The 14,768-nt window shown below is 39.0% G+C and overlaps 1 protein-coding gene across 4 annotated transcripts in view; it reads left to right on the forward strand.

The window, feature by feature from the left end:
• ARHGEF28 (Rho guanine nucleotide exchange factor 28) overlaps positions 1 to 14,768 on the forward strand; it is a 274,573-nt gene that overhangs the window by 184,873 nt on the left and 74,932 nt on the right. For all 4 annotated transcript variants that reach the window (XM_037157034.2, XM_037157035.2, XM_053657369.1 and 1 more), the window contains 4 exons: positions 1,340 to 1,547; positions 3,946 to 4,057; positions 8,736 to 8,781; positions 14,605 to 14,728. In XM_037157034.2, the coding sequence (XP_037012929.2) occupies positions 1,340 to 1,547; positions 3,946 to 4,057; positions 8,736 to 8,781; positions 14,605 to 14,728 (490 nt within the window). The remainder of the gene's footprint in view (positions 1 to 1,339; positions 1,548 to 3,945; positions 4,058 to 8,735; positions 8,782 to 14,604; positions 14,729 to 14,768) is intronic.

The following is a 14,768-nucleotide window of genomic DNA, read 5'->3' on the forward strand; positions in this document are numbered from 1 at the left end:
CTTCCCTTACTGCCAGGTTTGCCGTGGACAAGTCCACAGACTGCAGACATAGCTAAGTGTTTGGATTAGAGTCCCATATAAGGACCAAGTGTCGTGTCATGTATTGAGCAGACATTTAGTGGCCATCGAATAGCCTGTGGTTTTTCAAGAAAAATAATCCAAGTGCATTATTCAATGTTTAATTTTTTTGGTTCTCTACATTCCATAACTAAGGTGCTTTCATTACATTGTTTTTAAAATTTTAACTTCAGAACTGTAACAACCAAAGAAAAAGGCAATTAAAAATGCAGTTTGTTTGTTTTGTTTGTTCATTTGTCACTTTTCATTTTAGATACAGACAACAGAATAGTAGTTACCGGAGGGGAAAGGGAGTCGGGGGGTGGGACATGGAGGGCGAAGGGGTGAAAATGTGTGGTGATGGAAGGAGACTGGACTTTGGATGTGAGTGTGCAATGGAGTATTCAGGTCATGTATTACGAAGTTCTACACCTGGCATTTATATAATGTTATTAACCAATGCTACCCCAATAAATTTAATTTAAACATTCATTGGGCAGTTAACATACCTGTGAAGGCTGTCAGTTTCCAAGGGGGAGTGGTTGAAAATCTAAATATTAAGGAGTAAGCAGGAATGTGAAAGGTCAAATTCTTTCCTTTAAATTGTATGGTTATCAAGGTTAAATAAGGAAAGAAAAGCATTAGTAGTTAAGCAGAACTACTACCTGCTTCTGAGATGAGTTTCTCTTGGGACAATTTTTAAAACTTCTGAACATGATAATCTAATGGGACACAGTCTGGACCTCACTTGATTCCTGTGTGACCTGTGCCATGACACCAGCCCGGGGCAGCCCTTTGCGTGTCTGTCCTCACCTGTGCTGCTGCCCTCCTCCCTGAGTTCTCTGGCCCAAGGAGAACAGGGAATGTCACACTGTGTGTGGTCACGTGTGGGCACGTGCAGCTCTCCACCTCCCCAACAGCTCAGTGGCTCTATTTTGTCTGCGTTTTTAATATTCAAAGGGTCACTATTTAGGGCTTACAACAATTACATTTACAAAACAGAAATTGGGTGATACTAACTCGAACCAGCTTCTGTATCTGAGAGTCCCTGACAGGACCTTTGCTTAGGTAGAAATGTGCACTCAGGGAAACACAATTTTGTTGAAAAAGGGATGTTTGGGGTTGGGGAAACCAATAAAAATGACTTAAATAGAAATTTTTTTTAGAAATTAATTGAGTACCCACTGTACCTCACACCACTGAGGAATTGACTTCAGAGATAGAAACCAGAGACCCTGTTGCTGTCTCGGTCGTTTACTCGTTTGCCCACTTTGTGCTTCAGCTCCAGCCTCGATGCTCTGGATGCCGACAGCGAAGGGGATGGGCCGCCGGAGCAGTCCCGCCCGTGTCACCCGCCAGCGTCTCAGAGTCCCTCGGGAACTGGGATTCCTAGTGGGGACGAGCTAGACTCTTTTGAGACCAACACTGACCCAGATTTTAACATCGGCAGGACTGAGTCACTTTCTCTATCAAGTAACCTGCAGTCAAAGGTATTCTCACTGGTATGGATGTGGTTTATTCTAAGTAAGGAAAATGTGTCAGCTGAGTATATCCATCTCGGAAAGACAAATGTTTTATTCACATGTATAAACATTTTTTTCTTTTGGGGACACATGTGCTGACTGACAGTCTGTCTTTTTAATCTCTCCTACTCTAATTTGTATATTCCATCTTCCAAGGGCTGATTTGTTTTCATTAATTCACCACCAGAACATATAATCTTTCACATACTTGGAAAATTTTACCATCTTACACAATAATTTCTCCCATCATCCCTAAGGCAAAAAGAGAAAAACTGGTAGTATTCAGTGGGTGTAAGTGATCAAACTTGTTTTGCTCACATAAAATTTTACTTGGCGTGGGTGACGAGGTGAATAATGTCACTAAGGCAGAGGTGATGTTTGTTTAGCCTTCCTGACTGCATGAACTAATGGGGAACACCATAAACTTGTCAGTTTTTCCATAGGAGACAGGTTTTTCTCTCATTGGCCCTCTCGTATGGGGGTTTCATTTTGTTGTGTTTATCTTTCAAAAGATTAAACCCTTCCAGTCTCACAGAGAAAGCCCTTCTGTGTTTGGACGTGTGTTTTTCCTTTTTGATTTGTGTTATCGTATCCCTTTTTCTTCTTCAGCGGAGTTCATCGCTATGAGGTAGCATGTGCTGTGTCCACATGAACACACGGCTGTTGTGATGGTGCTTGGGTTTTGTGGTATAATCTGCAGTGTCCAAAATGCGTTTTATGTGTGTGCAACATGCGTAATCACATCATCGCTCACCTCGGACATAGTCGTGCCTTTGTTTTAATTTTTGAGCAGAGGAGGCTCCCCAGGCCTGGCGAGCCATCAGGACTCAGCGCCAGGCCTCTGACCCCAGACCCAGGACCCTTCCCCTCAGCGTGGAAGCCTGTGGAACTGTCACAGTCTTTTGAACCTGAAGATCATGTGATATTTCTGGATAATATGTTTGTTGATGTAGATCCTTCTTAGTTTTGCATTTTCGATGGAATGTGAAACTCATCATTACTTGGGATGCAGAGTAATTCAGTCGCTATGAAGCAATTCAGTGTTGCCCATTTTTAAGAAGGATCTGCCCTTTAAAGTGTATCTTGCCTTGCTTCTGTCATTATCCTGTGTAACTTTTTACCTGAGGGTTCTGGATAATTTTCAAAGTCCCATTATTGTACAAAATGATTCCCACGTATGACGTCAGGGCAGAGGATGGCATTCGGCGAGGGCCCTTTGTGGCCAGCTCACTGTGAGGGTCGTAGGCCAGCGTGGGCTGGCCTTGCTGACATGCAGACCCAGAGGGTCCTCCCTCGTAAGTCAGCCAGGGGAGCCACAGCCCAAGCCCCTTTGAAGCAGGGTCAGGCATCTGTTTTCAACTTTTCTCCAGGCTCTCTATACCAATGAGCTTCGGGAAACCATGTGTTTTCACTTAGGGGGAACCAAAGAGACCAACGCTTGTGAAGGACAGTTGCTGATGGCTTCATTTTAGTAATAAATTTTGCATTACTTTATTTTAGCCCTAAATTTAAGTGCTATCTTACAAATGGATAGGTGGAATGAATCCTAAGGCCAGCAGGCCCCTGTCTGTTGGAGGGGAGTTGGGTACCATAAGTGGGTGTAATGGTGTTCTATTGCATATTCGTTTAAATTTTCTAGATCATGTAAGAAAGCCATGTTTTAATTACCTTGCCATCTTGTATTTTTATATATGTTGCAAACATTATAACAGAAATAGTATGTAATTAGAAAAACAGGAATGAAAATGGCAGGCCATTTGGAAGGAATGAGGGTCTGTAAATCAGTGATAGTCAAACATCACCCCAGGAAAGGCCGGACGGAAAGTCCATTAAAAGATGAGCGCAGCCCAGGAAGATTTGTGTGGTGGCCTGATACATGCGTCCCTAGAGGCTGCGGCGAACATCATAAACTTAAACAGCTCTTTGGAAGTTCTAAAATCTCATCATTATAAATGACTGTCCCTCTACCTTTCAACAATCAGTAAGCATAGAGAGATACATTAGTATAGAATTTGCTTGAATGCTACAGTGTAAAATAAAAATAACTGACAACTCAGGTGAAAAAGAGCCAGATTTGTTAAATATGCAGAGAAAAACTCATTTGACTTCATGTTTCACTTTTAACCGACTTGGTTGGAATGTCATAATTGCACCTAAAGTATCTATAGGAGCCAGTCCCCAAAGCACTAAAGAGGCAATAATATTTAAAATTGTGAGAGGCAAACAGAAACAATGAGATTGCATCCCAGATTTTCAGGTTGAATCCTTTAACAAAGATGCTGATTTGGTACCATTCAGGGTGAACATATACTTTCAAGTCTTATGTAGTATTTTTTTTTAAAAACATCATTCTGATCTCCTTTAGGAATCATTGGTTTCTGGAGTTCGCTCACGTTCTTATTCCTGCTCATCGCCCAAACTTTCTTTAGGAAGAACTCGGTTGGTGCGCGATTTCACAGTGTGCAATTCAAGTGAAGGTGAGCATTGTTTACTGTTTGTCTCTGACAGCGCTCCACTCCAGGGCAGAGTTTCAGTGGGTGAAAGTGCACAGAATAGACAACAGCAGCTGGCACGAGTTTTCGATTGTGTTTTCACAACGAGTTTTTCTACGCTTAGCAAAATCTTTTCCTCTTGGATATCACACAAGTTAAAGATTTGATTTTGATGAAATTACAAATTTGTCTACTCATCTCTGTTGCTTTATTCTTTGAATAAAATGTTTTCCTCAAGGATAGTGTAAACTAGAATTTATTCTAGGCTCATTATTTGTGAGGATTTTAGAGGATTTTATTGAAGTATAAAAATTACTTTTTTCCTATATGTAAATTGCTGAAACAATCAAACTCCTCAGAGGCAAACCACTGCAAAGTAGATTTCCTTTCTTTATTTAGCAATGAACTTTAGAAAGTTGAAATAAGAGAACTATTTGAAACATGAATAAATGTATCTCAACATTTTTTTGTGGCAATGCAAGCATTCAGAAGTAAATTTTATGCAATAAAATTTTAACTTAAATATAGTATACCTACAAAGAGGGGTGTAAATTATAGGCATATAGTTTGACGGATTTTTTTAAATTGAATTCAGACCAAGAACTGGAACAATTACAGGCAACTCTGAGCTGCCTGGCAGCCCCCCTCAGCCTCTGCCCTGATTTTCAGCTTTACTTGGAAATGTAACTATGTCACACTGTCTGCACATACAATACTATGTAGTCATTGCATTTCAGGGCATGGTTGGCAGTAGTCATGCTACTCTGTAATGTATAGCATTATAATAAAATTTTTGTCAGTGTGTTAGATAATAACTTTTTTATCTCTTTAAGAGTCTTAAAAGACTCAGAAAATTTGAGATGTGCTAAGTATTCACAATTTCTCGGTGTAGAACATTTAAAATAGGCTGTATTTTACTCTTTTTTCTTTCCTTTTTAAAATTCTTGCTTTATTATGTGGTTACTTTGCATTTTTTATGTTATGTGGAACAACATTGAAAGCATAATCTTTGCACTCGGAGCTCCCATCCTCAACAATGACTGGTCTATGGGAGATTCTCAATAGATATTTGTTGAAAAATATTGTTGTCCAGATACATCAAATACAGAACAAGTGCAATTTGGTGTGTGCCCCCACCCACCCCACCCCCGTGCCCTACCTGGGAAGTCTTTTGGAAGAGGAGAAAACAAGACTACCTGTGTGTTAATTTTAATTTTTGGAATGGGAAGAAAGAAAAGCAGACTAGAGAAAGATAGGATAGTTACCTTTTAGGGGGCAGGAAAAGAAGATGGATTAAATCTTCCCTGTATTTTTTTTTCATACCATGAGTATTCCTCAGATATCCAGCTCTCCCTAATCTTAGCTGAGGTTGGGAGTCCTTTAAATGGCAGCTTGACACCTTTTTACTCACAGTCCTAAGTAACGAATTAACTTTATACTATAACTATTTGAAAAATACTTTTAAGTCTTCTGTGAAATGTGCAAAATGGTGACCTCGCCCTTATGTTTGGAATATCTCTGATTTTTCAAGTCAGTTCTGAAATTTGAAATTATTGAGCAGATGTTAAAGAAAATTGATTGTTTACAAAGGAAAAGAGCCCTCACTTATAAATTTTTTAATGAATGAGGAAGGGTATCTTTGCCTAACATACAATCCTTAATTCTTTGCATTTGAGTTAGAAAATACAAAAAATTGACATCCTTTGGTTTTTCTATGAATAAAAGCTTTTCTTTAGATGGTATATTTTTAATTATATATTTTTTAATTTATTGATGAGAGAGAGAGAGAGGAGAGTGAAAGAGAAAGGAATCAGTTTGTTGTTCCACTGATTTATGAATTCGTTGATTGATTCTTGTGTATGCCCTGACCGAGGATTGAACCTGCAACTTTTTTTGTATAGGGACAATGCTCTGACCAGCAGCTACCTGGCCAGGGCTAGACAGTATGTTTTAAAACAGTATTATTTGAAGTTTGATATTCTCCAGTATGTGGTTACTTTGCATTTTTATGTTATGTGGAACAACCTTGAAAGCATAATCTTTGCACTTGGAGCTTCCATCCTCAACAGTGACTGGTCTGTGGGAGATTCTCAATAGATATTTGAGAATTACAAACAGGTAATTTAGATTGAGGTTACACACTAAATGTACAGATTCCAACAGATATTCCTATATAGTTGCAAATCTTTGGACTGAAACCATTTATCATAGTCAAAACTATTGGACTATGGAGAGCAAGTTAACTTTTTAAAATTTTAAAAAATTTATTGTTCAAGTACAGTTTTCTGTCTTTTACTCCCATTCCAGCCCAACCCCCCAGTGCTCCCCACCTCCCTCCTATTTCCACCCCCCTTATTTGTTATCCATGTGTCCTTTATACTAGTTCCTGTAAATCCTTCCCCTTTTTCCCCTGAAATTCCCTCCCCCTCTCCCCTCTGGTCCCTGTCAGCCTTTTCTCCATTTCAGTGTCCTTGGTTATATTTTGCTTGCTTGTTTGTTTTGTTTAGCTTCCTGTTAAAGGTGAGATTATATGGTATTTGTCTTTCACCGCCTGGCTTATTTCACTCAGCATAATGCCTTCCAGTTCCATCCATGCTGTTGCAAAGGGTAGGGGCTCCTTCTTTCTCTCTGCTGCATAGAATTCCATTGTGTAAATGTACCATAGTTTTTGGATCCATTCATTTACTGATGGGCACCTAGGTTAACTTTTTAAAATTATTTTTTATTGTTAGAATGCAGTTGTCTCCATTTTCCTACCACCCTGTTCCCCCTCCCCATTCACCCCCAGCTCTCACCCTCCACCCTCAGTCCTAAAAAAAAGGAATGATTTCACCTGTGTGTGATCAAAGCACAGTGTGAAAGCTTGAGTAGTTCAAAGGTATATTCTTATGTTTCATTGTTTAGTTTGCATAGATTAGTCAGAGGTAAATTGATGTTTGTTAGAAATCCTCTCTCAAGTTTTTTAAAAAAATTATTATTATTATTATTATTATTATTTATCTTTAGAGGGGAAGGGAAGGAGAAAGGGAGAGAAATATTAATGTGTGGTTGCCTCTCCTATGTCCCTTGCTGGGAACTGGCCTACAACCCAGTCATGTGCTCTGACTGGGAATTGAACCACAATCCTTTGGTTGGCAGACCTGCGCTCAATCCACTGAGCTATACCAGCTAGGGCCCTCTCTTAAGAGTTTTGAATAGTCCTAAATATTTTCTCTATTTGAGTAGACTCCAAGTCTCCTTTTGCCCCAATGGAAAACTCCCATATATGAACTGTAATACAGATATACTAAGATACAGTGGTCTTTCTGTCCTTTTTATTCTTATTTGTGACCTCTCTTACTTGTGACTTCCAAAGGATTACTTACTGTCACATCATCTTTTTTGGGGTTTTTTTTTTTAGTCAATAGTACAATAGTGGCAACTTTATTTTTTAGTGCTTATATACATAAAACAAAATCCAACCCTATATATAATTCCCTTTGGTACATTATAGGCTTAGGGAGAAGGGGACATTGTCAATATTGTGGTGGTAATTATAACCTCACCAAGATGGACAAAGTGTTCTGTATTTAAGAACCTGAGGAGTGAAGTTAATGCACTTTTGAAAATTATTGCTCACCAATGGGTGGATTCCTATCAGACTTTGTTCAGTGGCCTTATTAGCTCGATTACTTTGAAGAGGCTTTATTCTCTTGGCATCTCCTGAACCTCAGCCTATTCACAGTAAGGATGCTGATTTCTGCCTGAGACTTAATCTGTGGAACATTTAATAGCAATAAAACAACTCCTTCAAATTCTTTAAGTTAGATTTTCTGTTACCTACAAGGTAGTGTTAGGTTCAACACTGATGGCTGCACATTTCAGGGGATATGTATTTATGACTTTTCCTCCTCATATGTCTGGCTCAACCTCTGCAACCTAGTTCTGCCCCGTCACGCTTCCATGTTGTAATGGGAACGGGTCTGCCCCTGCTCTGTGCGTGGTGTGCTCCCCAGCGGCTGTTCCCTGCTTCAGTCTCTCCCACTGTCTAAATCTGTGTCTCTGCTCCACCCCCATAGTAAGTGCTCCAGTTGCTTCCTGAAACAAGGCGGGCCCTGAGCAGCTTGTTTGCACCTGCCCCTCTGCCCCCAGTAAGTCCAACGGGACAGGTGGTTCTCCCTTCCCCATGAGCCATGAAGGGCATTTCTGAACTGGCTGCTGCTCAGGTTTTATACAGGCATTGCAGCTACGTTAAAACAGATTCTGCCTTAGAATGGACTTCAAGACTTTCTTTTGTGCTTCACTTAAAAAGCAGCAAAGATATTTATCGATTCTATATGTAATTAGTGTTATGAGTAAGGTATGAGGCTCTGGTGAGAAATATCCAAAAAGATAGAACTAACTTTCCGTACTTCTGAAAATATTTGCTATCCCTTGCTGATGCTAACTTAGTTCATAAAATTGTTAAATGTTGCTGTGTTTTGGCTTCTTTGCCATTCTCTCCAAACTAGGGAGAGTCATAAAGATTTCCAGAGCAATGCCCTACTTATATAAAGTGACTTATTTTTTCACAACTGATGGTACATACAGTGAAGGAAAGTGATTAAGTGCATGCCTTTCAGACTAATACGCAGCTGCTGGTTTGTCTGACTTAGTTTTCATCTTATTGTTCTGTGTCTTGTAGAGCAGCAAAGAGCTTACAGCCTACCGGAGTCACCAGGAGAAAAAAGGTATTTTAACTGTTCCAGATTTCCTGAGGGACTGCTTGATCCATCTTTGGAAATGTCTGCACATCACTTGGGATATTTGTTTAATAGTTTGTGAGGGGCCTGTGTAATGAGCCCTTCCTTTCTGTGTGGTCTATGTCAACACAGGTTGACTGGCTGCTCCTCTCAGTCCCTGAAGGACTGGGGACAGAATATTCTGTTTTGGGTTATTGTCAAAGCCGAATACTTCTAACATACAGGACCAAAGGGAGCAGTGTGAGGACCCCTTACTTTAGAAAGGCATCAGGGTCTGGCTAGGTCTGTCCACGATGACAAGAAGGTTTTCTGTGACAGCAGGCCCCTAACTGGTCAGTTATCCAACATGCCCGAACATCTCCGTGACGTGTCTGTATGGAGTGTTGTTTATAAGAGTTAAGTTTGAAACAAAGAGTAAATGGTATGGAATGTACTTAGGCATTATCAGCTTTCTGACTGATGTGCAGATTTGAAAGTTTTATGCCTAAGCACCTCTTTTCCCTGGAAGGTAAGACTGTCCCTGGAGCAATGTTTGGGAGGCTGACCGGGGAGCAGGTGAGACTGTTGAGTTAGTTCTCTCGGTCTTCAGCACTAACCGCTCACGAGTCAGACTGCGAAGCAGCCTCGGCGCTACGGCAGAAATGGCAGAGAAGCTTGGCTTTAAGAGACTGTGTGAAAAAGAGAAAAATGGTTTTAATTTTTGTAATGTCAATGCTAAAACTCTAGAACCTTTAAACATATAGATCAAGGTGGACTATAATGCTTTAAATCTTGGAATAAAAGTATTACTAAGATAATATATGGTGACAGAAGGTGATCTGACCTTGGGTGGTGGGCACACAGTATAATATACAGATCATATGTCATAGAAATGTACACTTAAAATCTATATGATCTTATTAACCAATGTCATCCCAATAAATTTAATTAGGAATCAATAAATAGCTCATATGAATATTGGCTATGTAAAATAATGTTGGTCATATTTTCCATGTCTGTGGTTTTTGTTTTCCAAATTCCAGAAGGTTTTGTAAAAAAGTTGACTGTTTCATTTCATAACCATATTTTTAACCTTTAAGTGCTTGTTTCCTGTCCTCTGTCTATTCCTTCTGATAACACTGAACTCTTATTTTATAAATTAAACATCTTCTATTTATTGAAAAAAGAAAAGTATTAACAAAGAGAAGCCTCCTTTTGTTTATTCTTATATTTTGAGACTGGAATAGATACTTTGAAATGCAAACACCAGCATAAGACTGAGACTTTCCTTTAAGAACAGGAGGTTGCCGATGGCATTGTGACGGTGACAAGGACGGCAGGGGCAGCAGTAGCTGCTGGGCGATTTATGAGGTCTGTGATGTTTTGAGTTGCTGACATTTATTATTTCTTTTAAGCAATTTGCTGACTAATTCTGGGATTTGTTCGTTATCCCAGTCGTCATTTTGATTAGCATCTTCTCTCCTTTATCTTCCTCACAATTGGTGAAATCATGGGCTGATTGTCAAGATTTTTTTAAAACACAAAAATATTTATTTCCCATTAGGAGAGGGATTGAAGGCTAGAAAAACCAGTCATTGTATATTGAATATTAACCTACAAAATGCTTTAACTTCGATGAGAGGTATAGGGGGTGCCCTTTTCTCTCTTGTTTCACATTTTCTGTCATTCTGGGCTTCCCCCCCCCCCCATTCCTTAGTCTCCCTTGGTCTACATCAGTCACACCCTCTGGTGTATCTAGGAAAGGACATCTTTCACCTCACCTCTTCTGTTCCTGATGTCTTACTGGATATGCCAGCAAGAGCCCTGGTCATACCTATGCTTAGCTTTGCTCATATTGTACATATTTACTTGAGGGCCTACCTGCATTGGAATTTTTATTTACATTAATCACTTTACCTAGAAAGGAGTGCAGCCAGGTAAAAGGGATGCTCACTCCAGACCTTGCAGGCTCATTTCTGCAGAGCGGACATGCTACCTCTTCCAACTTCTTAAACATCATATGGCATGACCCCTTATTGCATGGCACCATCTGTCTTAAATTTACTGCATCTGTTATCTTCTATTAAAAGATATTTTGAGCATCTGAGTCTTCAAAGAAGCCTCATTTTGTCAGTTTTCAATTTGGATAGTGAGAACTTCTTTTTTTTTAAATTTAGATGCCCAGTCTTTTTAAAAAAAAAATAGGTTATAGATATAATAAGTTAAGGATTAGGATATTGAGGATACATATTCTTAAGATACTTTAAATATCATTTTGCCTATTTAAAAGGCAATACTAAAAGTGCCTTGAAAGAATGGGGCTTGTAAAACTTTCCTGTGGTGATTCCATTGGTCATCAAATTGATTACAGCTTAGGCATTCTTGTTCTGGAGTTTAAATTAAATTTTTTCCAAATTCTTATAAGCTGAAAAGCTATTTAAATTCTGTTATGTAATCAGTTGAGGATGTTTCCCTTCTCAGTTCTTCAGTGCAGTACCTACTTGTCATATAGGTTAATACCACACCGTTCAATTGCATTTGCAACATGGAATCAACCAACCTACCTTTGTCCAAAAGTTACGCTGTGTTACCCATTTTCACAGTATGACACTGGACCAAGTCCGTGATATTCACATTCCTACCAGGGTGGATGGTTATTCTGAACTAAGATCTACTGTTTCAGTATTTTTGGTTCATATTACCATGTCTCAGATCTTATCAGCCATTGAACTTAAAAGTTAGTTTTATAATTTTATGTAATTTAAAAAAAGATTTTATTTATTTTTAGAGAGAGGGGAAAAGAAGGAAAAAGGCGGTGAGAGAAACATCGGTATGTGGTTGCCTCTTGTATGCCTCCTACTGGGGACCTGGCCTGCAACCCAGGCATGTGCCCTGACTGGGAATTGAACCAGGGACCCTTTAGTTTGCAGGCTGTCATTCAGTCCACTGAGCCACACCAGCCAGGGCGAATTTTGTGTACTTTTGTAGAAGTATATAGAATACATAGTAAATTGTGGTGTATGTATACATTTAAAATAAAAACTGAAACATCATTCTTGATATTGTCTTCTATAGGAATTTGGAGTAGAGTTGAGTAAATAATTTTCTTTTATTTGAGAGAGTTTAGTTGTGTTCTTGCTGGGAAGTAGGGGACAGGACTTCTTGACCTCAAATCCACATGGACCTGACTGTCCTTTAATTCTGAGGTTTCCTCTCCTCAGCCTGGCTGTTCTCTTAGACATTTAATGGCACCTTTTGTTACTCAAATGTATTTTTTCCAGTGCCAAAGTGAGCCTGTTGAATATTAGGCTATGAGTTTTAAAACTTAGGATGCTTAGGACATAAGAGGTATGAAAATTTACAGATTCTATTAATCAGTCAGTTACCTAAGGAGGTGGCTGTGGAAACAGAAAGGAAATAAGAGTTCCTTTTTGTTACTCTGAGTATGTGTAGGATACATTCACTTCTTTTTATTCCAATTTAAAAATATATTTTATTGATTATGCTATTACAGTCACCCCTTTTTTCCTCCCCTTTATTCCCCTCCACCCTGTACCCTGCTCCTACCAGCATTCACCCACCTTAGTTCATGTGCATGGATCGTACATATAAGTTCTTCGGCTTCTCCATTTCCCACACTATTCTTAACCTCCCCCTGTCTATTCTGTACCTACCATTTATGCTTCTTATTCCCTGTACCTTTTACCCCTCTCTCCCCTCTCCCCACTGATAACCCTCCATGTAATCTCCATTTCTGTGATTCTGTTCCTATTGTAGTTGTTTGCTTATTTTGGGGGGGTTTCCTTTTTTAGGTTCAGTTGTTTATAGTTGTGAGTTTGCTGTCATTTTACTATTCATATTTTTGATCATCTTCTTTTTCTTACATAAGTCCCTTTAACATTACCTGTAATGAGGGCTTGGTGATGATGAACCCCTTTAACTTGACCTTACCTGGGAAGCACTTTATCTGCCATTCCATTCTAAATGAAAGCTTTGCTGGATAGAGCAATCTTGGATGTAGGTCTTTGCCCTTCATGACTTTGAATACTTCTTGCCATTCCCTTCTTGCCTGCAAGGTTTCTATTGAGAAATCAGCTGATAGTCTCATAGAAACTCCTTTGTAGGTAACTCTCTCCTTTTCTCTTGCTTCTTTTAATGTTCTCTCCTTATCTTTAATCTTGGGTAATGTAATTATGATGTGCCTTGGTGTGTGCTTCCTTGGATCCAACTTCTTTGGGACTCTCTGAGCTTCTTGGACTTCCTGGAAGTCTTTTTCCTTTTCCAGACTGGGGAAGTTCTTCTTCATTATTTGTTTAAGTAAGCTTTCAATTTCTTGCTCTTCCCCTTCTCCTTCTGGCACCCCTAATCTGGATTTTAGAACATTTAAAGTTGTCCTGGAGATTCCTAAGCCTCTCTTCATTTTTTTGATCCTTGTTTCTTTATTCTGTTCTGGTTGAATGTTCCTTTTTTTTTTTTTTTTTGCTCCACATTGTTGACTTGAGTACCAGTTTCCTTCTCATCACTGTTGGTTCCCTGTGCATTTTTAAAATTTCACCTTGCATAGCCTTCACCTCTTCTATTTTGCCACCATACTCAACCATTTCTGTGAGCATCCTGATCACAAGTGTTTTGAACTATGCATCTGATAGGTTGCCTATCTCTTCATCCTTTAGTTCTGTTTTTGGAGCTTTGATCTGTTCTTTCATTTGGACTATATATATATATATATATGTATGTATATGTATGTGTGTATATATATATATATATATATATATATTGTCTCAGCAGGCCTGTTACATAGTAAGGGGTGGAGCCTAAGGGATTTGCCAGGGTGGGGGCAACCCATATCACTAGGTTTTGGTGCTGTATGTTGTGGGGGGTCGGAGAGGGAACAATGTCACTTGCTTGGCTCTTGGCTGGCTTTCAGTCACTTCCCGTGCTACCCACAAGCAAATTGGGCCCTGTGGTGCTGATTCCTGGGTAGGTGGGTTTGTGTACATTCTAGGACCCTGTGGGTCTCTCTAATGAACTTTCTTGTGAGGCTGGGAGTTTCAGGGGAAAATATAACTTTTCATAACCAGGAGTTACTTTTTTATTAAATAATTATTATATGGATTGGAGAAAAATAAATGATCAGTGTGTTCACAGATTGGGTACATTTGCTTTTTTCTTGCCTCTTATTTGTGGGGAGTGTCCACAGTCTTCTCTCCTTTACAACCCAGAGAGCTTCGGATTGCAAATAGCCCGATTGAGCAGGGGAGGCTGAATGGAGAAGCAGACCACCTGCTTCTCGGGCTGTGCTGCAAAGGAAACATGTATCTGCTGAGTATTATCTCTGTGTTCCAAAAATAAAGTTCAGTTTTATGTTGTTGGTCATTTGGCTTTTCTTTGCCTGAGGAAAATTCTATTAGTATAGTAAACAGGGAGATGAGTGTTTGCAGAATCAAATTATAAGTTCGGGTTGTCCTTTATTTCTCTAATATTTTATGATGAAACATTTAAAAGTGTACAGAAAAGTTGAAAAAAATATATACTGAGTGTCTGTCTCTACCCCTTAGATTTTGTAATTGTTGAAATTGTGAGATAGTTGCTTTATCTAACTGCCTATCCATCTATAAGATGTATTTTTAATTGCTTCTATCTTTATCTTAGAATAACCATTAAAACCTGAACAATGCATGTAAATATACATGTATAAAAATGTACATATAAATATACATGCATAAAACATGTACTAAAATATGTGTATATGTGTATACACAACTTGAATATGTTGTATGTTTCTCCCTCTTTAAGTCTTAGAAAACATGATAACAGATTCTGTTTTTGTAGAATTCCGGAAGAAGAATGGGATAAATATATCATTCCTGCCAAATCAGATTCTGAAAAGTACAAAGTGAGCCGAACTTTCAGCTTCATCATGAACAGGATGACGAGCCCTCGGAATAAATCTAAGGTAGTTATGGTTTCGTGCCTCTCAGCAGTAAAACATAAGC

The sequence above is a fragment of the Artibeus jamaicensis genome, unplaced genomic scaffold (genome assembly GCF_021234435.1).
Source record: "Artibeus jamaicensis isolate MK-2021 breed Jamaican fruit bat unplaced genomic scaffold, CSHL_Jam_final scaffold_369, whole genome shotgun sequence".
Taxonomy (NCBI): Eukaryota; Metazoa; Chordata; class Mammalia; order Chiroptera; family Phyllostomidae; genus Artibeus; species Artibeus jamaicensis.